The 26,599-nt window shown below is 50.5% G+C and overlaps 1 protein-coding gene and 2 long non-coding RNA genes across 6 annotated transcripts; 1 reads left to right on the top strand and 2 right to left on the bottom strand.

Annotated features, from left to right (window-relative positions):
- Positions 1–1,931: 1,931 nt before the first annotated feature.
- LOC121821415 (uncharacterized) lies at positions 1,932–3,907 on the bottom strand. The gene is made up of 2 exons (XR_006062240.2): positions 3,731–3,907; positions 1,932–2,788 (listed from the first exon to the last, which is right to left on the bottom strand). It is a non-coding gene; the product is annotated as an uncharacterized LOC121821415 (long non-coding RNA).
- On the top strand, positions 3,229–14,058 carry Sertad4 (SERTA domain containing 4). Of its 3 annotated transcripts, XR_013043518.1 has the most exons (5): positions 3,229–3,365; positions 7,558–7,749; positions 8,746–8,861; positions 11,285–12,777; positions 12,814–14,058. XR_013043518.1 is itself a non-coding variant. In XM_076548232.1 (4 exons), exons 2-4 carry the CDS (start codon positions 7,575–7,577, stop codon positions 12,122–12,124), a joined length of 1,131 nt encoding a protein of 376 aa, XP_076404347.1. In that variant the 5' UTR covers positions 3,229–3,365; positions 7,558–7,574; the 3' UTR covers positions 12,125–14,058. The 3 variants fall into 3 exon arrangements, 2 of the variants coding, with proteins under 2 accessions (XP_076404347.1, XP_042114808.1); XM_076548232.1 differs by having other exon boundaries at positions 11,285–14,058; XM_042258874.2 differs by lacking the exon at positions 3,229–3,365 and adding an exon at positions 3,999–4,171 and having other exon boundaries at positions 11,285–14,058.
- Positions 12,366–21,114, bottom strand: LOC107402597 (uncharacterized). Of its 2 annotated transcripts, XR_006062239.2 has the most exons (4): positions 20,611–21,114; positions 19,772–19,912; positions 19,446–19,522; positions 12,366–18,109 (listed from the first exon to the last, which is right to left on the bottom strand). It is a non-coding gene; the product is annotated as an uncharacterized LOC107402597 (long non-coding RNA). The 2 variants fall into 2 exon arrangements; XR_013043519.1 differs by lacking the exon at positions 19,446–19,522 and having other exon boundaries at positions 20,611–21,101.
- Between the last annotated feature and the right edge of the window lie 5,485 nt (positions 21,115–26,599).

Genomic DNA, 26,599 nt, shown 5'->3' with positions numbered 1-26,599 from the left:
GTGGCTTTGCTTTTAGCCATGTGGTGACTTGACCAGTAACTTCAGCTATCCTCTGTACGTCTTGTCCTCACAATCAGTGGTGACAGCCTAGGTGTTCACACTCTGGGACGTCTCGCACCCTTCTTCTCCTTCCGGGGCCACAGCTCTAGTGCATGCCCAGTCTTCCTTGCTGTGCTGTTGAGAGCAGGTGAGTGTTCCAACATCACTGTCATAACCCTGGACATAACCCTTTAAGGCACTCCCTGCCTCTTGAACTAACACCCATTCCATCCTCCAGTGCACATGTGATCTGGTTTCATCTGCTGCCCGCTCTTACGCACCCTCTAGTAAAACCTGAGCACTTGCAAGTCCCATCACTGAACTCCCATGCATCTACTATGCCTGGAGGACTAAATAGTCCACCATTATACATTCCTCTTTACTGCTGACCATACTGGCAACTCATAAGTCTGGGATGGTGTCCTGCTCATTGCTTCCACACCTCTGGCTGCTTCGAGGGCAGCTTTGCCAAGAAATGACAGAGTTCTTCGAAGCCACTTAACACACTTCTGAGGTGGAAACTTTGGACCAGCCTCTGAGCACTGGGAATCTGTGCTGGAAAGGGGAATGTGGCCCCAGCACCAGCATCTATCTGTTGGGTGTTGTAGAAGGCAGGACACTCCCAGACTGACACCTTTTCACTGAAAAACAACTACAGCTCTCAGTGAGTGACTTTGCAGCTCAAAGTATTTTAAGTTTTATACTCAAACATTTTCCTTGCAAGTTCACAGACATATGTATGTGCACACATATCCCCAAATGATGACATCATAGTGCTCAGTTGACTGTTGTTTATATATCACATTCACTCATTCCAAACACTTCACTATTGATTTGTGGGTCTTAGGCCATAGCCACAACTTACATTTTAGAATAATGTTTCACATTCCATAGACACTTGACTGTCTTTTGCAGTGGTATGCATGTTCATGCTGACAGCAGTTGGACACTGAGAGACACTAAACTTGGCATTAAAAGTGAGTCAAGAAAGCTGGCAGTCAGACATGCTAACCCAGGCATCTGGACGGGACAGGGTCAACTTCATGTGCAGATCCACAAGGGTGCAGGGTTTAAATGCAGGAGTTTGATTTTTAGACCAGTAAAACCAAGAGTCTCTGCACCCCAGGGTGCTGTGGAGTTTCCCTGGAAGGCTTGTTTTTCAGAGCCAAAGCTCCAAAGAAGGAAGGGCAGCTCATGTTGGTTTCCAGTCTCATGTTATTTCTCAATTTTATGCTTAATTTGCTCCTTTTGGTTTTATGTATTTTGACACAGCTAAGTGTGTAAGTGGATTCCCCATAGACCTTTAAATGCTATAAAACTTTAATATGGGGAGATAAAAACAATAATAAGCCATGCCTCCAAGCCCCACATTTAGTTCTTTATTTGAGCAACAGGATAAGCAGTTTTAGGTTCGTATTTAGATTCCCAAATGTTGCTCTGCTTTAAATGCAGTTATGCCTTGCCTCCCTTCACTCAGATGGAAAGTAGGCTCTACCCTCAGCCTGGAGGTGGGACTCTCACTGATTGAAGAAAAAAAGTCGTCTTTAAAATTCTGAAATCATCTAACTGTCTGTATTGGCATGAGCCAGGGCAATTTAACATGGTTTGGAATGAAGCCAAGACGGATGCTCAATGCCCAGTTTCAGGTGTGCAACCCTGGACTGTTTCAGAAAAACTGGAATAAGCTGGCCGTGGCTTCCCGCTTTCAGAACTGTCCTTGGAGTCTCAATACCCTAAGAATCTTTGTGTCTTTGATGCACAAAGTTCAAGAGAAACACCTTCTAAATAGATCAGTCCTAATGATGGTTAATATTTGCTGCTTTATTAAATAAAGCACATTTGCTTTAAAAAAAAAAAAGAAAATTTACTTAGCTGCATGTCAGTCAACCAAATTCTGAGTGTACAAATGAAATGGAAAACATTTATTACACAAATTTAATTACAATTCTAGGAAATAAACATGCAAATCAGACGGAGTGCAATCTGCAGGCGCTGATCCTCATCCCGGTTCCTGCCTTTCTTCCCCAGGCCTGCAGTGGGTGCACCTCCTGGATTGCAGGGACCAGGCAGTCAGAGGCCTGGCTCTTGCAGGGGGGAGGATCACGGTTTTAAAGAGGGGCATCTGTCCCTAGCAGCAGTCTCCAGTCTTCCTAACACTTCCGCAGGTGCCCTTCCCGGCTTTGTTAAGCCTACCTCCTGTAAGCCTCTACATTCCTAGCACCTCAAGTGACCTCTCCATCACAGAGGGTCCCCAGACAGGATTTATGAATTAAATTTGTTTTGTATTGTTGTTTTGTTTTGAAGAAAAAAGGGAGCCACGCATGGTCGCGCATGTCTTTCATCTTAGCACTTGGGAGGCAGAGGCAAGCAGATCTCTGTAAGTTCAAGGCCAGCCTGGTTTACACAGTGAGACCCTGTTTCAAAAACAAAACAACAACAAAACCCCACACAAAAGCCAGCTCTAATTGAATCCACCACAAGAAGGGGGTGGGGGAATCACTATTTGCAAAATAAAGTGACTCCGGCTTCTGCCCCAGCCTCTCCACCAAGGGCAAGCTTCTTTACTAGTTCTGTTTTTGTTTTTCTTGGAGGTTTTCCCCGCGGGGATCCTCACCCGGGAGCTGCCAGTTCACGTGGAGGCAGGACGAGTGCTGCCTTGTTACACCCGAGATGCAGGGGAAAGGACCGGGAGGGCGGGGGAGCGCAAAGGCTCAGTCCAGCTCCGACATCTGTTTCTCATCTCCAAGTGCTGTACAGAGGGGAAGAAAGTCTTTAGCAAAGGGTGGGAAAGGCACAGATTTTTTTTTTTTTAAATCACACGCACATACAATAAGAAAACTAAACCGAAATTTAAAAAATAGACAAGACGTCTGGGCAGGTTGCGGTGAATGCTTCGCGCACTGCAGCCCCTGCCCCGGGCGGGCTGCGCGCGTGGGGTCCGGGCTGCTGGCGGGAGCAGCCCGCGCGGCCCCGAGGGCGGAGGCGGAGCGGGGGCGGAGGCAGGGCGGGCGGGGGCGCGGCGCCCTGCGAGCTGGCAGAGCGGAGGGAGGCGGGGAGCGCGCTTGTCAGGTTCCCTCTCGCCCCGGGGGCATCCAGCAGAGCCAGGCTCGGAAATCCGCGGGGAAATGGCAAACAGGATTGACGGGTTTCTCGCGCTCCTCGCCAGACACAGCGGCTCATTTCCATAACCGTCTGCGGCGGCGGCGGCGGCGGGACCTGCGGGGACCTCGGCCGCCGCGCACCGGGCCACGCCGACAGGGCCCGGGAGGCGCGTGGGCAGCGGCGGCCGCGCGGAGGACGGCGGCGGCTGGAGCGCGGGGCGCGCGGTAAGAGCCGCGACCCCAGGGCGCGCGAGGGCGGGGAGGGTCGCGCGTGGAGCCGGGGCGCTGCTGGACACAGAGGGGCGCGGGGGCGGCGCGCGCTCTCCAGGGCCGCGCGCCCTTCCCCGGAGAAGCGGCGTGCACGAGGCGACCCGGGCGGTCGGCGGAGACCCCCATAGCGGCGAGTCGGGTGTCCCCGGGTGGCAAGAGGGTCGGCCCGGGGCCGGAGGGTAGGGAAGGAGGGCCTGCGGGTCTCAGGGGCGCGCGCTCCGCGGAACAAGGCGCCGCTGCTGAAGCTGACACCTTGTGTCCCCCGCCACCTCCGCGCCCGCCCCTGCTCCCGGCTGCGGGCGGCGCTGTCCTCGGCTCACCTTCCCTCGGGCTACGAGGCCCACGCCCCCGCCTCTGCCAGCCTCCTTGGCCCCGCAACTTTCCCGAGCGCCTGGCCGCAGGAACGGGGCACCAAGGTCCACCCTGGCCCCAGCGGCGCGCACGGCGCAGGCGGCCGCGGCTCGGCGAAGGACCCTGGCAGCTGCGGGCTGGAGTGCGGCCCCGCCAGCCGCCGTGAGTCATAGCCTTGGAATCCCACCTTGGCGAGTGTTTCCCATAGAAGGAAACTTGGTTTTTAGAAGGAGAGCGAATAATCATAGCCCTTATTCTTCAGGAGAGGCACTGGGCTCCGGTACCTTGGAAGACTACTTGCCTTTGTTCCCAGACACTTGGACTGTTTACTTTTCCCTGCGGCCTGAGGCTGGCCGGACGGTGCCCTCTGTCCCGGAAAGGGGCTTAAGGGCATGGCACCAGTCTCCAGGGTGCGTCTGAGTAAGACCCTGGGTAAGGGGACCGTCACACCCTAGCACCCCACCTTGGGCCTGGGATGAGAGAGCTGACCCTAAAGCTCCCAGCGGGGAACCTCTGACCTCCTTAGTTCCCCACACCTGCATTCCCAACCCCAACACCGGACCTAGAGCTCTTAGCCTCCTGGGACTGCCGCTGGCCAGTGCACTGCCCGTATCCCCACAGGGACCTGAGAAAAGCGGCACCTGTCGGGTTTGGAGCATTGAAGGGTTTTGTTCTAACCATCCAGCTCCCACCTCCACCATTGGGTGAATCGGACAAACTGTTGAGATCCTGTCTGGGACTATTTGGAGTCAGTGGGTGAGGAAATCCCTTGGCTCCCCAAGACAGAGCTCTGCATTCTCTGGACCGCCTTGGATAGCTGCGGTCCCTCCATGCTCTCCAGGGTTGGACTCTGTCTTCCGGCTGTCTAGATGCTCCTTTATAAAACGGTCTGTAATTCCCAGTGTCAGGAAGAGGAGGAAGGTGATCCTTCTGCTGTGCTGGTTTGTTTCCCAGTAGCTTGTGAGGTTCCTGGCACCTCGGAACCACGGTAGCCACTCCTTTTAACACCATAATGGTTCACCCGGAAAAACCAAACGGTATAGAAACGCCTGTATGAGGAACATTGGATAGAAACACCGACTCTTGGCCTCCAGCCTTGTGAGGGTGCTGGGGGGGGGGGTGTCATTCCACAGCATCACCCCAGTGACCAAACAGGGGCACAGCAGCCTGAGGGCTACAAATTAGCGCATTAACACTTTCAATTTTAATCCTCTCATTTCTGATCTTAAAACACAATCTCTATCATATACACCATTGTGTCTATATTTCATAGTAACAGCATGAACTTGTGAACTGGGACTTTGGGTTCCATAGCACAAGACCCATGCTTAACCAGCACTGTACAGCCCAGCGTCTCATGCACACTACTCTTGCCTCCCTAATTGGTTAACATCAGTGTGAGTTCTAAATAGACCAGGAAGGCTCAATTGCAGACTCTCCTCCCCCTCCCAAGTAGTCCCAGCTCATTCATGTTTTATTCCAGCTTAAATAAATCACTTGCAGAACCCAGCCTCTCCCATTTAGGATCTTGTGTATAACAGTTTCCAATTTGAAAAAGAAAAACTTGCTGAAATTAGATGTTATAAACAAAAGAAACAGCCACGCCAAAAACTATTATGCCACATTTCAAGTTCAAATGCATAAGGATGGATTTCATATGTTGTGAACAATGCTAACAGATAGAAGCCCCGAGAGTCTTCACAACGGAAAAGCTGCTCCCCAAGTCATTAGAATATAAACAAACTCTGACTACGGTGAAGCAGCCCAGGGCCCATTAATGTCCTATTAAGCAAAGGTAATTGCTGCCAGGAGCCTGGCAGGGCTTCTCCTTCTTTAGGGGCATGGGTTTGTCAACCTGCTTTTGTTTATATGTAATAAAAGTTCCACCAGGGAAAGGCTTGGGTCCTCTTCCCTGAACCCACCCCAGGAGTGAGCGTGAATTCCACGTTGTCTGTCCCAGGTGTGGCTTCCCTGGGTATAGATGTCTTTTAGACTAGGTTAAGAAACTGGAGTGTGTCCGTGATTCTTTGCTTGGCTGAAGAGTCTGAGGGGGAGGAAAGCAAAGGCCTGAATTGGTTGAACTGATGAAGGCAGATTTCCTTGTTGATGACTAAAAGATTGAAATAAATGGTATCGCCCACCGTTTCTTCATAGAGAGTTGTTTTATACGTACACTCACACAACACAACACACGTCCTCTTTCCCTAAGGTGTTTCTGGTATCTCTTTGGAAAGAAAAATTGAAGGATAAACTCCAAAGCCCAAGTCCGCTATACCCCAATTCTGCCCATTGAGTAGAGACCCAGCCCTGTCTCATGATGCAGGGCTGAGGCTGAATTCGAAAACACGGGTGCCTGGAGAAAGAGTCTGCTGCCAGTAGTCACTGCGGGCCAGAGGACTTGACCGTAAGACAAGGACAAGTTCACCTTTGCCCTAGCCTGAAGGCAGAGGAATGAACTGGGCTCTTGCTATAAAAGAAAATCCATCTTCAGCAAGCAGGCCTGACATCACGTCAGTGACAGATCCACATAACACAAGTGAGCCATGCAGGTCTGGAGGGCCTGTAGCAGTGATTCTCAACCTGTGGGTCTCGACCCCTGAAGTGGTCAAACAACCTTTTTTTACGGGGGTCACCTAAGACCATCAGAAAACATAGATATTTACGTCACAATTCATAACAGTAGCAAAATTGCAGTTAGGAAGTAGCAATGAGATAATTTTATGGGGTCACCACACCATGAGGAACTGTGTTAAAGGTCACAGAGTGAGGAAGGTTGAGAACCACTGCCCTGAAGGAACCAGGAATCAGGTGCTGGGTCTGCTCTCCGGCCTGTGGCCCCAGACTTTCTCCCTGAAACATACTCTTGACCCTATCTTGAGGGTCAACACTGAGCCCCATGGAAGTGGCCCTGTGGCCTGGATTACTACACAGGGTCAGAGTCTGGAAGTACCCCAGAGCATCAGAGGCTGGCTCCCTGCAGTCCTGAGGTCAGGGTGGGAACCAGAGAGTAGGGCGGTGATGTGTTGACTCTTGGAAAGTTCCTGCCTTGCATCTGGCTTTGCAGTTTCAAGAGTTGCTGGCTGCCTCTGCCCAGAGCCCTGGCTCCTGTTTAATATTCTGCTGCCTGGTTGATGTTGTGCTTGGCTCCTGTGGGACTGCAACTCACGGCTGGAAACTGGAGCCAATTTTCTGTCTTCATCTCGCAGTGTTTTGACTGGAGGCAGATCCAGTTCAGGCCGATCGGGGCTGTGGAAACAACTACCGAGTGTCTGTCTGCTTCACCCGGGAGGAGAGAGTGTGGCCGAGGAACTGGGAAGAGAGCAGAGTGCGGGGAGGACCCTAGGGACTTCTGCCCTGCCCCCGCCCCCCACTGATCAGCAGATTTCATCAAAGGGGACTCCTAGGGGCTTGAATAGAAAATTGATTTCACCTTATTAATAGAAAGGAGGCACAGGGGCCTGGCCCTTCCTCTTAGAGGTACATTTGTAAGGTCAGGAGAAAAATGCGTTTGGGAGGCAGAGCAACTGTCTGAGGGGCTGAGGGGAGCTGAGAACAATAAGGAGTGGGCTCTAGAGGTCCTCCCTGAGATGCAGGCTGCCGATTGCGGTGGCCGAGCCGATAGCAGCAAGAGTTTGCTGAAGTGTCCTTGGAAAAACAATCTGCTGGTTTGGAATGAAGGGGAGGGATGGAAAGTGAAAGCCTCCCCAAGCACAGGATGATGCAGAGACCATCCTCAGGCTGACTCCTAACCAGGGCTGTTTGTCTGTCCCACCTCACCCGCCCTCCTTTTTTTCAGATCTGAGGCTGTCAGAGATGACGCTGGTTCTGTCCATGAATAGATTCTGTGAGCCCATTGTCTCAGAAGGAGCTGCTGAAATTGCCGGGTACCAAACGCTATGGGAGGCTGACAGCTACAGAGGAGCAAGCCCCCCGGGGCCAGCACAGGCTCCTGTGCAGGGAGACGCAGGAGCCAGCCCACAACTGGCAGGTATTGCCTTTGGCCTTCTTCTTAGGAGGCGGTGTCTAGTCATTCCCGGGGGCTGGGCTCCTTGGGAAATCCTCCTCACTTGCTCTGCAGTCCTGCGGAGGTCCTGAAACTCTTTTTTTCTTAAAGGGATTGAACCAGCTACCAAAAGTTTGGGTTCGGGGTCTGTCCCGTGGAAGAGAGTGGTCCTTGGGGATGTACAGCTCACAGGCCCCATGTGCAGAGCTCCGTCCCACAAGGCATAAAGGGGTCTGCACCCCTGACACAGCTTCAAGCTGCTCCTCTTCATGAACCACACAGTTGACAAGAAAATAGAAATATGTTCTTCTGGGCTTTAATTCTAGTGGTCTCAAATAAGTTCCTTTGAGTTTTTAATGAAGTGATAGGTCTTTCTTTTTTTCTTTTAAAAAGAAACTGAAGAAAAAGCCTCATGAAAGTCTAGTTTCTGAAAAGGTTTTAAAGTCCTCAGAGGAGGCCCTGCTCTGTTCATGGTTGGTGTGTTAACATTTCCAGAGTCAAACAGAATTTAATGACTACAAATTTTAAGCTTTCATCTATAATTTTGTGTTTCAAAAGAACAACTATTATAACTCCATGTATGTGTATGAGTTTGTTTATTAACCCCGAAAGTGATGCATACACACGCTCCACCACCTCTGTGAGGTGTGGTCAAGCTAGTGTCGCTTCAGGTGGGTCACACCCCCCTACCATCCCTGGAGTCTACTGTTTGCCTGTACAGACAGTTAAGATCCCCAGCATTTAGTAAATGCCGAAAGGTGGGTGACATTTCCCTCTAAGGCTGCTAGAAATCTTTACCTTCCCAGGCGCACAGGAGTCAGTCGCTAGCAGCTATGAAGACAAATGTTTGTTTTTCATCACTGCGTGTACAGACAGGGATGTAGCCAAGTTATCCACTAGAGGGAAAGGAAATGAAAGTATTTTGCTTGGCGCACCTCTGGCAGGCCTGGTGTCATTTGTCTATCTGATTTATTACCGCAGGATCACATTACAGGGGAATTCCAAATCCTATAAGCACATCCAAGGTCACATACTTCAAGAGGAAGTATGCAGAAGAGGAGGATCTTCACCCACCACTCAGCAGCTGCAGCCATAAAGTACGTTTTAAATAGTAGTTGTTTTATTAACAGTTACAATGCCTCGTAGCACTTGCTTGAACCATTTTCAGACATTAAATTGTTCCACCTAAGCAACAGAAGAGAGCAACTTCTTTGTGAGGTGCTACATGAATCACTGTCACTTTTGGGGGGACCTGTACTGGATACTTTTATGCCGATTTGTCACAGGCCACAGTCATCTGAGAGGATGTGTAAGAGCTGGCTGTACACAAGTCTGTAGGCTATTTTCTTAATGGTCAATGGGGGAGGGCCCAGCCCATTATGGGTGGTGCCATCCTTGGGCTGTGGCCCTGGGTTCTATAAGAAAGCATGCTGAGCAAGCCATAAGGAGCAAGCCAGTAAGCAGCAGCCCTCCACGGTCTCTGCATCAGCTCCTGCCTCCGGGTTCCTGCCCTGCTTGAGTTCCTGTCCTGACTTCCTTTAGTGATGGACTATAGTGTAGAAGTGTAAGCTGAATAAACCCTTTCTTCCCCGACTTGCTTTGGTCATGGTGTTTCATCACAGCAATAATAACCCTAACTAGGACAGGGCCTGTGTTACTTTTCACAAGTACTTCAAGAAAGAACCAAAAAGAGATTTTCTCCCCAGAAATAATAAAAAGTCTATAAGGAAGCACACATCTTTTTGCCCGTGGTTTAATATTCCTAGGCTGCATTGAGGACTAGGGCTGCTCTGTGGTATCATGTGTTGGAAGATGAGCTTGGCTTTCCTGACCCTCGTCTGAGCTCTGCCACAAGGCTACTGCTGTGTGCTGGTTAGGGTGGTTGTCCAGGGTTTTCCTGACCTCCTGGGGGTCAGTGTCTCATCGCCTGGATGTGTGCCTAGGCATGCCGTTTGTGATGCGTCCTGACACAGGTCAAGTTTGCTAAAGTTCAGAATTAATTCCTAAGGAAGGACCAAAGAAAGAAAATAACACAATGGGGAAACGCATGAGAACTGGGCATCTAAGTATTGGTTCTTTTTCCTTTGTGATACCTTCCCTCCAGAACTCCACTGACCTTATCAATGAGTAGCTAGAGCCTGGTGGCCAGATGCTGAGCTCTTCAGTTCAGCTTCTGCCTGGCCCCTGGCCCCAGCCCTCCTCAGCCTTTAGAAGTTGCTTTTGGCTGTTTGTAAGGAGGCACCTATGTTGATAGGTTTAGTTTCTGTGCTGTGTCTGTATCAGCTTTCCAGTTGCTACTGGGATGTGCCAGATGCGTGGCACATCCCGTAATCCCAGCTCTTGAAAGGCAGAGCAAGTTCAGAAAGTTCAAAGCCTACTTGGGCTACATTGTGAGTTCTGGGGCAGCCTAGGCTACGTAGCATGGCCATGTTTTAAGTTAACAATAGCAACAATTTCTAAAGGACCATCCTTCACCCAGTGACAGCCCCACACAGCCCAGGACTGCATCCTCATCCCTAGTTTCTGTCTGGATCTATCGTTCCTGTCAGCTCCACAAGCCAACAGGTCCTACCTAACCTAGCCTCATTAATTGCAGTTGCCCACTTATGAAACGGTGTGTTGCAGGTGTGAAACCCTGGCAGTGTTCCTTGGTATCCCAGTCCAAACTCTGACGTGTGCCCATTAGAACCTGCGTCTCGAATCTTTAAAAAACATGTCCCGGGGCTGAGAAATGGCTCAGCAGTTAAGAGCACTGGCAGATGACCTGAGTTCTCTCCCTAGCGTCCATTTGGCAGCTCAAACTGTCTATGACTCCAGTTCCAGGGCATCCAGTGCCCTTTGCTGGCTTCTCTTGGGTGGGGACCAGGTACTCACATAGTACCAGACAGACATGCTAGCAAACACTCAAAACACATAAAAATAATCTTTCAGCCAATAGGGATGGCACGGGCCTTAATCCCAGCACTCAGGTGGCAGAGGCAGGCAGATCTCTTGTGAGTTCAAGGCAAGCTTGGTCTACATAGTGAGTTCCAGGACAGCCAAGGATATATAATAGAGAGGTCCTGTCTCAAAAAAATAAAATAATAGTAATATAAATCTTTTAAAAAATAGATAATAACTTTCAAACATACTGCTGTGAGATGCATGAGTGTGCCTCTGCACACAGACATTTGAAATACAGCTTGATCGATTTCGACCAGAGCACTCCTTGTCACCAACAGCCAGGCTAACCTGAATCCTCCCTGTGCTGCCTGGGGTCATCTGCCCCTTACCCCACAGCAGCTGCCAGACTGACTGCTGACAGCTCTCGTCGACTGTCTCGGCATCTCCTTCCCTCCTTCTGGCTGGGCCCTGCTGAGGTCCACCTGGTGACTGGATCTTCTCTGGCACACCCGGGAGTCAGGAAACAGGTGGTGGTGGTGGGGGGGGGACGTCCACAGCAGTGCGGCCAGCCTCGAACTGGGCGGTGATACTTTCACCAGCTTTGTTTCCTAAGCTTCCTCCTGTCTCTGATTTTTAGACTATCTCCATTTTTGAGGAGCGAGCACACATCCTGTACATGTCTTTGGAGAAGCTGAGGTTCATCGATGACCCGGAAGTGTACCTGCGGAGATCTGTCCTTATCAACAACCTGATGAAGAGGATCCATGGGGAGATCCTCATGCAAAACAGCTGGTGCCTCCCTGCCTGCTCCCTTGGTGGCACCTCCGCCCAAGAGTGGTTCCTGGCTCAAGACTGTCCTTACCGGAAACGGCCCCGGGTGGCCAAAGAGGACTGGGAAAAGTTCCACACTTGCTGTTTTTATCAGGAGTGTGGGGGTCACTGCCTGGATCTGCCCCTTTCTGTCAATGCTGGTGTCGGGAGCGCTTCAGCTGCTGCCACAGCCACATCCCCCTCCTCCTCCCCACCCACCTCCTCCCCCTCCTCCTCTTCTTCCTCACCCAGCTCCTCCCCACCCAGCTCCTCCCCACCCTCCTCTCCCTCCTCTTCCCCTCTGCCGTTGGCTAGTTGCTCCCACCATGTGGACTTTGATGTAGGCAGTGCACCTGTTTACAAGAGCGATGGCCAGATACCTGCCAGTGAGATCTTTGTCACTAATGTTAGGTCCCTTGGTGTCCAGGAAAAGGCCAAATCCAATGATGGGAAAGTAAGTCACGACAGCCACAGAGACGGTGTTGCCCTCAGCCGAGAACCTCTTGGGAACGACCTTGATTTTGAGTGCAAAGGCCAATTTTATGATTATTTTGAGACCGGATATAACGAGAAAAACCACGTGAGTGAGTCTTGGAAAAAGTCTTTGAGGAAGAAGGAGCTTTCCCCAAGCAACAAACTGTGCTGCAGCAAGGGAAGTAAGATGTGACCGACCTCCCGCCGGCTCCTGGACGCACGCACGCACAGCATGACCGAGTTTTATTTTGAATGGATTTTGTAGTTTTGTACAACTGATAAAATTATGCAGTGAACACACTGTGTTGTTTCACTGCCTGGAGAGCAGATTGCACAAAACATCTGTACAGTAGGCATCCACAAGCCACTCACTAATGTGATTTTGCCAAGGAAAGCCAACTTCATGTTTGAAAGGATAGCTTAGTTTTCTTTAAAAAAAAAAAATCAGTAGATTAGGTTGAGGACAACATGCCCCTGTTGTATTCCCACCGCCCCTCCAGAGCCCATCGATAGCCAAGACAAGTTCAATTTGTTTGCCAGTTAATTAGGTAGTTACTTGGTAAACAAATCATTATAACCAGCGGAGCTGTCTGCTTCTTCAATACGATACAGTATTTCTTTCTGAGTAGAAGACTGAAGACAGGAAAACAGATGACATGGTTTCATGAGTTGTGACGTGTTTGTATTGGACAGGATGAGACGAAATGAAACACACCTACCATACTCTGCGAGCTCCTAGCTTCCATATGATGGTAATGGATGACTAGAGAAGTGATGTACAGGGCTGTCTTTGATGGGGTGAATAGGGAGGTGTACAGGGCTGTCTTTGATGGGGTGAGTAGAGAGGTGTACAGGGCCATCTTTGGTGGGGTGAGTAGAGAGGTAGTGTACAGGGCCATCTTTGGTAGGGTAAGTAGAGAGGTGTACAGGGCCATCTTTGATGGGGTGAGAAGGGAGGTGGTACAGAGGGTGGTCTTAATGGGAGGACAAGGAAAGTGGTGTACAGGGCCAGTTTGATGATGGGCTGATAGGGAGGTGTGGTGTACAGGGCGATCTTGGGTGCCTTACTTTATCTTAATTTTTGCCAGTGTGAAAATTAAGGATAAATCAGAGCTACAGCAGGGATTTAACACATAGGAAAAACACACAGGGTGGATCCATGCGGTTTGGAAACTTAACTTTGAACTGTTGTGTTCAACTTTTGATTCGCCATCCTCTTCCTCCTTTGTTTTTGACGCCCAGTGGCTGTGGGTCTGACATTTTGGGTAGAGATGGAGGAGACAGTAGGGAAGGCCATTGGGACAGTGGAAGCTGCCTGGGCTTTTCCATGGCAACGCACCGTTGTTGGGTCTGGGCTTTCTGAGCTTTGGGTTGTTTTGTTTTCTTGTCCAGTGACGTTCACAGCCCGTGGCATGCGTTACATACGTTATACTTTGCCCTGTTTTGCATCATTTCATGCGTTTAGACTCTTAAGAGCATGTGGTTTCTATATGTGACTTTCGCTGTTGATTGAGAAGCACAATGTTAATAGATGACGTGGTGATCAATATGTTTATCTTAAAGAATGTAAAGATTGTAGGTTGCAGAACGTTATTTTGGAGAAATGGGACTCGCTCGTCATTGTTACTGTGTATTTGGCCAACACACACTTCAAACAATACCTTGAATTTGCACATTGCTACGTGTCCTCAGTGGCACTGTGGCCCAGTCCAGCCAGCTCCTCCTCATAAAATGTATTCCCATTTCCAAGGCCAAGGACTTGGGCCTTTTAAAACGGTTATTCACAGGAACCAAATGCCAAATGGAGGAAATAGGTAAGTTCTCCCACTTTCTCCAAGATGAAGAAGCTTTTTTAATTATTGCTATTAATATTAAATAGGTCTCATTCATACAGTGTATGAGTAGATCATTTGGGAAATTGTCCGCAAGGACCAATTTTTAAAACATGTTCCTGTGTTATGGCTGAATAGTCTAGTAATGTTTTGTCCTTTATTTTCAATATTTGATGAACATTTTGGTGTTGAAATTTTAGGTGATAGATGCTAGTACATGACTGTGTTGTAATAAAGTGAGGTTTTCTTGATATATATTTATTAAAATGATCAAAAATCATTAAGTTTTTACAAATTTCATATTAATGGCTACTTCCCTTTTCCATGTTTCTCTCTATTTAAAACAAAACAAAACCCCCCTCAAAATGTCTAGAAACAGTGCATGGTGACCACACGGGTGTTTAAATAGAAAAGCTCATTAAGAATGAGCCCAGTCCTGAGCTTTGTGACATGTCAGATTACGAAGATGCATCTATAAGCCATTCTAGCAGCCAGGGGATTGAGAGTGGTTTCCCCTTCAATCCTGCATCCATGTTTCTTAGAAGCTAACGTCTTATTTGATAAAGGGGGAGGTCTAGTTGAAGGCAAATTAATTTGTCAAACATATCAACTGTATTAAAAGTGTAGTGCTGTGCAGAGATTTAAATATGAAAGAATGGATTTGCCCTTTTGCTTTTTTAACCCCAGCATTTCCAGACAGTTCGATGATCTAGGTGTGTCCATCCTGTGTTATGTGGGGTTTTAAGACAGGCTCTTCCTATGTAGCCCAGGCTGACCCAAGCTCCTTACCTCCTGCCTCTGCCTCCCAAGTGTTGGGATCTCAGATGCTGGTCCCAAAGCCCTTTGAGTCGGCTGTGTCCGTCAGTGCTCACCTGAGCAGGCTCTGCTCAGCAGAATCTCTCCTTCTCAGCATGAGAACCGGTTGCTACTAATCTTCTGGGTTTTGTTTTAGGACATTTCCAGAATAATAAGAGAAACTCCTTTTCTAAAACAAACAAAACAAAGCCAGAAGACCCTATGCAGGCATCCAGATTACAGAAATTTTCTGTGGTCAGTTTGAGTGTGTTTCCTGTGTGGCTCCTCAGAGTCAGTGCTGTTGATCTACCCAAGCAGCACTAACTAGATTTCCCAGGTGGCCAAGGCACTCCCCATAGTGAGTGAACCCCTTAACTGGGTTCTTTGTGAAGCTTACACCATCTCCCACATAAATAAGCTGGATGTGGTGTGCACTTTCTGGTTTTTCGAGACAAGGTTTCTCTGTGTAGCTTTGGAGCCTGTCCTGGATCTTACTCTGTAGCCCAGGCTGGCCTTGAACTCACAGAGATCCACCTGGCTCTGCCTCCCGAGTGCTGGGATTAAAGGTGTGCGCCACCTTTTAAACCCAGAACCGAGGAGGTAGAGACAGGAAGATCCCTGAAATATTTTTGATCAGTCCCCGTCTAATTGGCGAGCTTCGAGCCACTGAGAGACCCTGTCCCAAAAATCAAGGGGACAGCTCCTGAAGCATAACACGAGGCTGACCTCTGGCCTTCACATGCAGACATGCATGTGTACACACCACCATGCACCCACATGTGCGTGTATACACACGTGAGCACAGGCATGAGAGCACAAAAAAGATACATTGAAAAAACCAACCACCCAAATAACCGCAGTGGTCCTGGGCTGTTGGGTCAGAAGAGAACTCACTCAGTTTGTACACGGCTCTGGGTTCCATATCCCCATCACCGCACAACAGCATGGCCCACACACCCGGAATCCCAGTCGGGGAGGCAGAGACCAGAGGGTGGGCAGTGCCGCGGCACACCAGTATGAAGCCAGCCTGGGATACTTGAGACCCAGTCTAGAAACAGAAGAAATCCCGCTCCCCAGCATCGCTCCCCTGCAACTCACACTTCCTGTTTATAGCCCAGTCTTTCCTGTCCCTTCCTTTCCGACAGTGGGTAGTTGTAGAAGATGATCCCACAAAGGCACTGTCCGCCCCGACTTTTTTTTTTTTTTTTTTTAAGGAACTCTATGCAGACAGGCTGGCCTCGAACTCACAGAGATCTTCCTGCCTCTGCCTTCCAAGTGCTGGGATTAAAGGAGTATTCCACCCCCAGCAACTGTCCCACTCTTAAAACCCTGTTAACCTGCACTACACCTTGAGTTACGCTGCAGGTACCGGGAACATGGAGGATGTGGAAAAGCTTAAAACCAGTAGAACGAACCATTTAATAACCTGTCGTCATTAGCAAAGCGTCTTTGATGTGATCTTTCAAGTCAATAGAGACTTAGAAGGTTCTACTCACTACTCTGTCACACAAGGATTCAAGCATGCAAATGAGGATGTCCATTTTCAGATGCGGCAGTGCTGGGTACCAGGAGCCATACAGGAAGCAGACTCCAGCAGTACATGGCCACTCTCTCCAGCCAGAAACATGTAGCACCAATTGGCCACACCAATTGCTTCCTTTCTGAGAATCAGAAAGCTTGAAGGAGACCCGGGCACTAGGAGATGCCAGTGTCAGGGCAGCACTGGCAGACAGAACAGCAGACAAGGGTGGCAGCTTCTTCCACTGAGGTTAGGTGTCCATATCCCTCATGCAGCTGACAGCAGATGAGGAAATGAGCTGTTCAAACCCAAGTCTATGACAGATCCTTAAATGATCTTGTAGTTAAGGTTACCACATCCCTGCTGACCCAAGGGTCAGTATAATGATGGAGTCTCTGTCCCACAGAACAATCCAGCAAAGAGAACAATGAAATTGGTGTTAGGTGGAGAAGAAGCTATAATGGATAACTTTTGGTAATCCCTTTTAAGATTGCTGTGCAAATGTTGTGTGTGTGTATGTGTACATGTGTGTACAGGGCACATATACACAGGGAATTTACAGGGCCACCTAAGGTGGTCTCATCTCAGTCACTCTCCATTTTATTTTTTGAGACAGGGTCTGTCATTGAACTTGAAGCTTACTGATTTGGTTAGACTGGCTGGCCAGTGAGCTCCAGGGCCTCCCTGTCTCTGCCTCCCCAGTGCTGGGGTTACCGGCATGTGTTGCCATGCCTAGCTGTCACATGGGCGCTCAGATCCGTATGTGTGCGCAGCAAGCACACTACTGACTGGACCATCATCCTAAGATCCTCTAATTTTTGAGAAGGTGTCTCTCTGAACCTGGAGCTTCCCATCTCAGCTAGATTGGCTGGCACTGCAGGTACGCACCACCACACTGGGCTTTTGATAGGGAGCCGGGTATCCCTAACTGGACCCTCATGCTTGTATGGTGAGCCTTTCCCCATCTCCACAACCCCACTGCCGCAGCCCAATGCTGTGGTTTACAACCAGTGCATGTGGGATCTTGTGATTTACCACCAGGCGCCAGCTGTTGCTTCCTGGAGTTCCAGTTGCATTGTGTGAGCAAGGTGTGTTCTCCTCCTCACATTACTAAAATCTCCCTGTTTGAAGTGATGTGCTCCATGGCCCGGGGTGGGACTGTTTAGAAACTGCTTGTTTATCAGTGGGAGAACTCACTCAGGAAGAGCACTTGCAAGGATGAAGTTATGAGCACTTGAGTCTCACATCCTGCCATGAAGTGCATCAGCAAGTGAGTTTAATAAAACATGCCGTCTAAAATAGCCTGTAATTTCCTGTCTCTGCATTTCCCTTCGGTATCTGTGACGGGCTGCAGAACGATGACTAAACGAAGGAGGGACTCGCAGCCGAGTCTGCTGCTGGTCGCAGACCTTGCGAGAGAGCGGCTGCAGCTCTTGTCAACAGCTCTCTGCTGGGCTATGGTTCCCCCCCACCACCCCTAATTTGTTAATTTTGAAAATGCAAACTGCTTATTCTAGCTCAAAACACCTGCGTTTGACCACAATGAAACTGATAAAAAAAAATATGAAGATGAATGAATCTTTTCTCATGTAATTTCCCTATTTCTCAGTCTTTTTTTTTTTTTTAACTATTCCCATGATTTAAAGTAACAAAAATCTGATTAGATGCTTTTATCTTTGGGGGCCAGGGAGAACACACATGGAAAAGAATTGTTACAGATGTCTGTTGTGAAGAGCATAGGCAGGTGTCTGCTTTGTGGGAAGGACCACACAAGCAGCTTTGGCTTGTGCTTGCCCAGGCTAGACTGGGCTCCATCCAGGCCATTCCACGGGAGTAGCTGAGTCCTGGCTTCAGACATGTGGTAGTTGTCAATTGAACCCTGCTTGGATGGCTGTGGGAACATCTGCAGGTGCCCTCCAAGGTGACCAAAGTGAAGTGCATGAGCTGTTCTGTGTGACTCTCTCTGGTCTCCTTGCTATCCAGGGGTGAACGGCTTCTTCTAAAGTGCACCTGGGGCAGCATTCGAACATCTCTGCAAGAAGTTGAGAAACAGGCTCCCTTGTACCCAGAAGGAAATGTGAAGACATCTCAGGAGACAGGAAAAGACATCAGAGGACTAGGTTTTCGTCCTGTGCCTTCCTTTTTCCAGAGCTGGGAAAGCTGCTCATGCCATTCCCCAAGTCTGCAGATGTCCCCAGACCTCTCAGTGCTGAGACGGAGGTGTTGCCCCAAGACACCTCCCCACTCAGTTCAGGCACAGAGAGGCAGAGGCTTTCATGTAAGGCTGGAATAGAGCAGAGGCCAGAAGTGTAAGGCAGGGTTTGGGGCCTGACAGCCTGGATGCAGAGCCACACTCTGCCACTACAGCCAAGAGGGGCCCCTTACAAGGGAAAAGGTACAATCTCTTAATTCCTAACTTGTCACAGTTTGCCAAAGTCCAAGTTAATTCTGTTACCACATGGAATGGTTGGTTCCTTTAGACATAGTCTTTATTCTGGAAGAAAAAAATCCCACCAAAACATGGTGCTAAATTAAACATTTCAGATGATTTAAGCTCAGTCGTTCTCCTGTGTGCCCAACCTCACAGGAGAAACCAAAGCAGTATTCTAAACAGTCAAAACAGCCGGGCAATGTGGCACAAGAGGCCGGCCCGGTCTACAGATTGAGTTCCAGACAGCCAGGGCTACATGGAGAAGAAAAAGAAAAAAAAAACCTCTGGGGCTCTGCCTTATTAGGAAGCAACTAGGATCTATTCTGCACTGTCTGTTTTTGTTTGTTTTGTTTTGTTGGTGGTGAGTCTTCTTTTTTCCTTTTTGAGACAGTCTTTTATAACCCAGACTGAAACTCACTATGTATCTGAAGATGATCCTCCTGTCTCTGAGATTACAAGCATTCACCACCACATCTTGTTTATGGTTTATGCCATGCTGAGAATCAAACCCAGGTCTCCATGCATGCTAGGCAAGCACTCTACCAACTGAGCTACAGCCCCAACCCTGTGTTTTCTGCTTGTAAGAGGGAAGTTTCAGTATCAGATCAAGTAGATTGGTCCTACTTCAGACTCTCATCCCTTTTTTTATGTAACTTTTAAATTCAGCTGATGGTTTCAGAATAGTATACTATTCACAAAATCCCACTCACCTGTTTCTCAGCTATCGAGTTTTCCCTGAGGTGGGTATACCACTTGATTTCCCTGAGGTGGGTATACCACTTGATTGGTAGGACCTGAGAGCAACAAGGGGAGCCCTGTGATTGGAGGGTGAGGAACGCCACCAGAGTTCAGTGATAAACCATGATAGCCCTGGGATGCTCAGCAAAAAGCCAGGCCTCTCCCTGCACCACTAGCCTCAGGAATGGCATGAGAATACCTGCAATTTGTGTCCGCTGGGAGACATCGAGGAGCCAGAACACTCCTCAGGCAACTGCAGGTTTTCCTGGAAGAGTCCTGCAGAAAAATGCCTCATCAACAAGTCAAGGAAACAATGCCTCCGGGGAATGTGCAGCTGGCTGAATCAGTGGATTTATTGGGGTGTTTTACGGGAGCATGAGTGGCTCAGGCAGCCCTGTCACTAAATGTCCCACCCTGTACAGGTGGCTACACAACATCACCGGAGTCTCCATCCCTAGTCAACCCCAAAGGCCATGTGCAGCTAGGGGCCAAGGGTGGCTGAGTGGTGGGTAAGGGTCTGCTAACCTTTCTTCTGTAAGGGAATGTTGTAGGCTGGATCTTGTGTCTCCTGGGAGTGGCTGGAGCCAGCACTGGAGGGTGGCGGGCAGAAGACACTCAGCTTGCCCAGGGAAACCAGGATGGCCATCTCCAAGCTCTGTCTTCTCACTGTTTGGAAAACCAACAACTAATGAAAAAAAAATTCCATTTTCCAATGGCTAGAACTCCAACTAGTAAGAACCTGCAGCCAGCTCAGCCTTCACTGGTTTTAGTCAAGGTGGCTACACAAAATGGGGGCGGCATGGGTCGCTCTCTGAAAGTTAACTGCAGAAAGAATCCTAAACGAACCACTGGTCATTTGTCCATCAGCGTGTTTAGTGATGGAATAAGTAGATGCACAGTGAGATGACCCCTGCCGTGAGCGTTATAAGAATTAATTCATTTACAACTCCAATTGTTACAGATCTAAGCTTAACTCATTATTGTAGTATTCTCTCTGTCTCTCTCTCTCTGTCTCTCTAGTATTCTCTCTGTCTGTCTCTCTGTCTCTGTCTCTCTCTGTGTGTACACTGCCCATGACTATTCTCCTGTGGTAACACTACATTCCTGCAGGCGGATTCGCTCGCCCCCAGCTCAAAACGTTACCCCACCCTCCCCCAGCCCATTAGCCCGGCACACCCGGAGCCAGCCAGGCACAGCGCTGCTGCTCCTGGCACAAGAGCTTCTTCTTCGCCTCCCTGCACCAGGCAGGCAGGGGACCCTGAGCCTCTTCCTCATGTTTATGCGTAATAAAATAGCCCACGTTCCCTCTGCTGCTTTATGAAGACAGTCCTTGCAGCTGTGACTGTAACTGGATTTTTCCTTACCAGCTAAGATTATGGTCCCATAACCCAATTAGTGTCATTTGGTGGTGGTCCAAGTGCCTCTCCTGCCCGGGTTTTAATTTGGGGATCCCCGGAGGCTGCACTCCACATCTGTAGCGGGCCTGCTCCTCCTCTCCCGGTATTTGCTCGAGGTTTATGGCGGGATTAGCTGTGTGGTCTGGAGGCGGCTGTCCTCTTTCATCCTCATGGCTCCGGAGCCGCCCAGAAGCCTTTTACTTTCCATCTAGCCCTGGCACCTAGAGGGCAGGCAGCCCGGGCGACTGGAAAGAATCAGAGCTCGCCCCGCAGGCCCCGGAGGCGCGGTCTTGCCGGAGTGGGGGGAGGTGCTGCTCGCTCCGCAGCGCTCACTCATCAGGACGCGCCCGCCCCATCTACACAGGGCGCAGGGTCCGCCCCGCCCCCACTCACGGGCTGGTGAGGACTGGCGAGGGCTGGCGGGGCTCAGGGCGCCCATTGTGCAGGCAGCTGGCACCAGCTGGGAAGGGAATTAACATAACAAAGAGCCAGAGCAAGCACCGCGCGGCCGGGCGGGGGCTCTGCGAAGCGCCCCGGGCTGGAGGAGCGCGCGGTCGCCTGCTGTCGGGTACCGGAGCAGCCAGCCACGCGGGGCGCAGACAGTGGGTACAGGCGTGTGTCCCTGGCGCATGTGCATGTACATGCATGCGGGCGCGCGCCTGCCTGGAACCGCATCCCAGGCCTGGGATGTGGATGTCTGTGCCTCAACCTCACCTGCAGACACTGGGCACTGACCCACTCGGCATCCTGGCGCCCAAGTGGGCCTGGTTGTGCCTTCCTTTCCAAACGTAGTCTTTTGACTTTCACCGCCTGTTCTCAGCGGGGTCCGCACCTCGGAACCACCTAGGGAGCTTTCCCCAGCTCCAGGCCCGGCTTTCCTCCATACTCCAGACTATTTGGCCTGGCCGAGGTCCCCAACGTTGTTGACTGAAGCATCCGCAGCCATTCTGGCTTTACAGAGCTGGACACCACGGGGCGCGCCCTGACCCCGACCCTAACCCAAAGCGAGAGGCCAGCATCAGAGCAGGGGCTCGAGCTGTGGGGTTTGAGACCTTAGAGCCTGGCCTTCGCCTCCGCTGGCTGGGGTTGGGATGTCAAGGACACATTCCTGACTAGCTTCACAGGCTTCCGACTAGCCCGCTTCACCTCGCTTATTGCTTAGGGGCTTGCTACCGTCGGTAGGAAGAAAGCTGTCGGGATGGGAAAGCTCAACTGAACTAGGTAGACAGACAGACGGACGGACAGACTGACAAAAACCAAAGCACTGTATTTAGGCTACTGCCAGGCCTCTGGGTCCCTTGGAGGTCTCCTGTGGGGACTGTAGGTAGGAGTCAGGCTCAGCAGGACCCGCAACTCAAGAAGCGGACACTGCCCAGATGCGGAAGCTGTGCCACTTTCGTTCGACCTTGGTGACCCCCGCCTCGCGGGTCCCGGTCCTCTCCAAACTCCATCTCCCCGCGGGGAAAGACCAAGGGGCGAACCCCCCACCGGCCTCCCGCAGCTGCGCTGCTCCAGGAAGGTGGAGAGGAAGCGACGCCGCGGAAACCCAGGGACCGATGTGGACCTCGGCGCCTCCGGCCTTACCCAGCTTCGCGCTTCCTCCTGGCTCCGGAGCCAGGCGTCTGTGAACCCCACTGCCACAGGCTGACTGAGTGGCTCCCCAGAAGGGGGAGAGTAACTGAGAACAGCTGCTCGGCTCTGCCACCCCGAAGTTCTGTGTCACCCTCAGGCCCGGGTTCAGAGAATGAGCTCCAGATGCCTTAGAACGCGCAGCTTCAAGAGGGGTCTGGGCCCCCGAGGTCACCGCCCAGGACCACGTTCCCGCCTCACTGTAGGGATGTAAGCTCAGGGGAGTCAGGGACTCAGCAGGGTTCACTACAGTTCAAGTGGCTACCCTTGCGGCAGAGCCCAGAGAATGCTGGGTGCTAAGGTCCCCAGGACTGTTTTGCGTTATAAACTCCCAGCTTAGGGTGTCAGCTAGTCTGGAAAAGGGGAGAAAGTGGAACCCTTGGCCCTCAACTTGAGGCGAACCCCGTCCGTCCGAGATTAGCAGCCAGGCAGGTGACCTGGTCGCTTTGCAAGGACTTGGTGTTGGCTACTGCTGTTGTTGAGTTCAGAATTCTCGCGGGTCCTAACACTGTGTTTATTCTCAATAAATGGTTTCTTAATAATCGTTTTAATTAGCAAAAAGGCTGTCTTATTAAAGCTAATTAAAGGCAATTTGGGAACCTTATTTTCATACAATCATAAAATTAGAGGAACAAGAGGGTAGAGAAATGGGAAATGCCTCCCGCTGCCGTGCTGAGGGTGCGTGGAGACGCTGGCAAAGGCCCCTAACCCCAGGCAGGCCTGAGGGGCAGGGGGACCCAGTCGGTAAACTGAATCCCAAATGTAGGTGTAGCCGAGGACAGTGCAGGAGGGATCCTCTGCCCATATCTTCCTGTGGCATCTCAGAGACATCCAACCTACCCACCCTCCCCTTCTCCTTCCCTCCCTGCCCTGTTAGTTCCCTCCGGAGTTATCTTCCTGTTGAGAAAGAAGACACTTTCTCCCCCCCTACCACTGCACCAGCTGCTGAAGACTGCCAGGTCTCACCCTTGCCCAGCGGTACAGCCTCCATCTGGTGTTGCCTCCCAGCCATTGTAGGGTGTCTGCCCCATGTCATGAGCTTCCCAGGTGCTTGGAACCTCTTGGACCTGGCATTGTGTCCTCCAAACCTTAGCCCGGGTGTCTTCCCAACCAAACCTGCTGCTGTCTGTGGGGACCTCCACATCCTCTTCTGCTGACCTCAGCCTTGGCCTTCCCCTTGCTTTTCACTTAGCCTGGGATAACCTCTCCCAGCCTTCCTATCACAAGCAAACAAAGAAACACCACTTCCTCTCACGGTCTACAAGTCCTACAGAGCTTTCTACAGTCTCTATAGGCATGTTTCCATGACCTAATGCTACAGTCCTGTTTGTCTGTTTTTGCTTCAAGAGGCTGTCATTTTAGAAAAGCATTATATAACTATAACTTTGGGGATCCAGAGACCTCACTCCAGCCCTGCCTTCACATGACTTTAAAGACTGAAGCAAGGTCTCGTCTTCTCTGAACTCTGGTCTTCATCAGTAGAGGAGGCTCTTCTCAGGAGGATATCTGTACAGCATATCCTGTTGTTGCTGGAGTGTGGGGCCGCCATGCAGGCACACCTCTCCACAGTGCAGACACTCACTGTCGTAAGCGGTTTCAGGACAGTTTAGGAAGTGTGAGTCCACAGGAAAGAGCATCTGAACTGGCTCCATCCAGTCTCATCTCTAGAGATCCTCAAGGCCTGCCTTCCATCCCTTTTCTCCAGTGCTCTTTCCAAACTCCTGGACAGACTCTTCAGGGGTCCAGTTTATTTGTTCACAGTGGCACACTCTGTCCACATCTCATGTCAGAACTCTGCAAAGGAGCCACAGGGCAGGGGTTTGGTTCCTTGCTTTCATTTTTAAGCTCTAAAACAATGTGTATGTGTGAGCTTTGTGTTTGTGGTTGCCTATATGGTCCAGAAGAGCCGATCCCTTGGAGCTGGAGTTACAGGCTGTTGTGAACTACCTGATGTGGGTGCAGGGAACCAAACTCAGGTTCTCCAGAAAAACAGTCCTCTCCAGCCCCCCTTGCCTCCTTGTTTAGGGTTTTCCAACTTCCTTCCATTGAGGACCTCCTTGTAAAGGATTCATTCTAGCAAGATGCCCCCTAGAAATACCCCACAACCCCCCAAATTCTTGCCTATCCTTGGAAATCCAGCTTGGTGGACTTTGCAAGCCAAGCCTTGTGTTTCTCCTCAGGTGTTGCTTGGGGCCCCAGCCATGAGCCAGGGGGGTCCTTTCTCTCACCCCACCCCACCCTCCAGAATTCTCTGGCTGAAACCTTAGCCATGGCAAAGCGGTCCAGGCTAAGAGTTTAGCTGCCGATTCTCAAAGCAATCGTTAAATTAGAGTCTTCGGCCTCCATGGCAGCTGCTGTCACCAGAAAATGTTTAGTAGGAGATGCTCACTAGAGGAAAAGGCAAGCCGGTGGCATTTGGACTCTGACCTTCTCCAGGGCTGTACCTGGAGCAGAAGTGCCACAAAAATAATTAGCACATGCATGCCCTGCGCGCCAAGCACAGTGGTCATTTTTCTCCATCACAGGCACAAAAGAGCCATGTTTCCACCCCTGAGCATTACCTGCAGTGTCTGCTCACCGTAGCGTCCACTGGGGCTGGAGCTCCTCTGGCTGGCATGATTAAAGCCCGAGTTACACGACAGTGGCTTCACTTTCCAGGAGCAAGAGAAACCTGCACAGGACCCCTGGGGCGGGACACAGGCTCCTCAGAAGGCTCCTTTTAACAAAGTTGTCATGAAATCCAATTAACCAGCTGGAAGGCTAGCGTGGGCAGGCCTCCTTGGGGTTAATAAATAATAGAACATGCCCTGTATATGAAAGAGCCTGTCCATGGCAAGCTTGGAGACCAAGACAGCACTCCCTGCAGGAAAACACGGGCATCATCACCTGCTGTGGGATGTTCTGTATGTCCTGTGGGAGCCTGTTCTTGGGTTCCTCGTGGCTTTACCCAGCAGGTCCACATAGAGGATGATCAGGACCACGGGCCTGAGTGCAGGTGTCTGAGATGGTCTGCACTTGGCTGTGCTGGGGGATGGTCTGTATGTCAAGTTGCTCTGATTGGTCAATAAATAAAACCTGATTGGCAGTGGCTAGGCAGGAAGTATAGGCGAGACTAACAGAGAGGAGAAATAAAAGAACAGGAAGGCAGGAGTCACTGCCTGGAGCTGCCGCCAGGACAAGGAAGATGTAAAGTACCGGTAAGCCACGAGCCGCGTGGCAGGGTATAGATTTGTGGGAATGGATTAATTTAAGCTATAAGAACAGTTAGCAAGAAGCCTGCCACGGCCATACAGTTTGTAAGCAATATAAGTCTCTGTGTTTACTTGGTTGGGTCTGAGCGGCTGTGGGACTGGTGGGTGACAGAGATTTGTCCTGACTGTGGGCAAGGCCGGAAAACTCTAGCTACAATCACCCCTGCTCTGTGAGTCTCGCAGTGAAGGTCCCTGAGAGGCGCATGCCTCCCACCCCAGGAACCACTCTCATCAATGAGCCCTAGGCATGAGAGGTCGGGGCCCTGGAATAGGAAACAGCCTTAGGCCCCGCGTGGTGGCGCACAACTTTAATCCCAGCACTCAGGAGGCAGAGGCAGGAGGATCTGTGTGAGTTTGAGGCCAACCTGGTTTACAAAGTAAGTTCCAGGACAGCCAGGGCTGCTACACAGAGAAACCCTGTTAGGTTTGAGGGGATGGGGGAGAGCCTCAGGATGGGTTAGCAGCATTGGCTCAATTCTAGGTCTGACTCATTTTCTCATGAGGTGTTCAGAGACCCCTGCTCTTGCCCCTTTCATAGTGAGAAGCAGCTCTTACTCCCCAGCTGACCTCTGAGTGGGCTTTCTTCGTTTGCTAGGCCAGCCAGCTCTGTTCAGTGGAAAGACAATTTGAACCACAGATATTGGGGTGCTTTGAGTGAAAATGGCTTAGTTAGGCGGGGTGGCCTTGTTGGAGGAAGTGTGTCACCATGGGGGTGGGCTTGGAGGTTTCAGATGTTCAAGCCAGGCCCAGGGAGGAACTCTCTTCCTGCTGTCTGCCAGTCTGGAGATAGAAATCTCAGCTGCCTCTCCAGCACCATGTCTGCTTGTGCCCCACCATGCTTCCCACCATGATGACAATGGACTAAACCTCTGAACTGTAAGGCAGCCCCAATTAACTGCTTTCCTTTGTAAGAGCTGCCGTGGTCATGGTGTCTCTTCACAGCAATAGAAATCCTAAGACAGACCTAATTTTAAATTGTCTAGTAATTCCATTTTAAAAGAAGGAGGTGACATTAATTTTATATATTTTATTTCACCTAAACATCCACCAGATGTCTTCACTTAGACACAACCAAT

The sequence above is a fragment of the Peromyscus maniculatus genome, chromosome 11 (assembly GCF_049852395.1).
Source record: "Peromyscus maniculatus bairdii isolate BWxNUB_F1_BW_parent chromosome 11, HU_Pman_BW_mat_3.1, whole genome shotgun sequence".
Taxonomy (NCBI): Eukaryota; Metazoa; Chordata; class Mammalia; order Rodentia; family Cricetidae; genus Peromyscus; species Peromyscus maniculatus.
Note: the sequence above shows the minus strand (reverse complement) of the source record. Positions and strands in the feature narration are given on the sequence as shown.

Excerpts from the sequence above, each read along its gene's own strand:
- Sertad4 (XM_076548232.1), top strand. The coding sequence starts at position 7,575 with ATGACGCTGGTTCTGTCCATGAATAGATTCTGTGAGCCCATTGTCTCA. Across the intron at positions 7,750-8,745 it reads AGCCAGCCCACAACTGGCAG|GATCACATTACAGGGGAATT; the intron begins GTATTGCCTTTG and ends TTATTACCGCAG. Across the intron at positions 8,862-11,284 it reads TCAGCAGCTGCAGCCATAAA|ACTATCTCCATTTTTGAGGA; the intron begins GTACGTTTTAAA and ends TCTGATTTTTAG.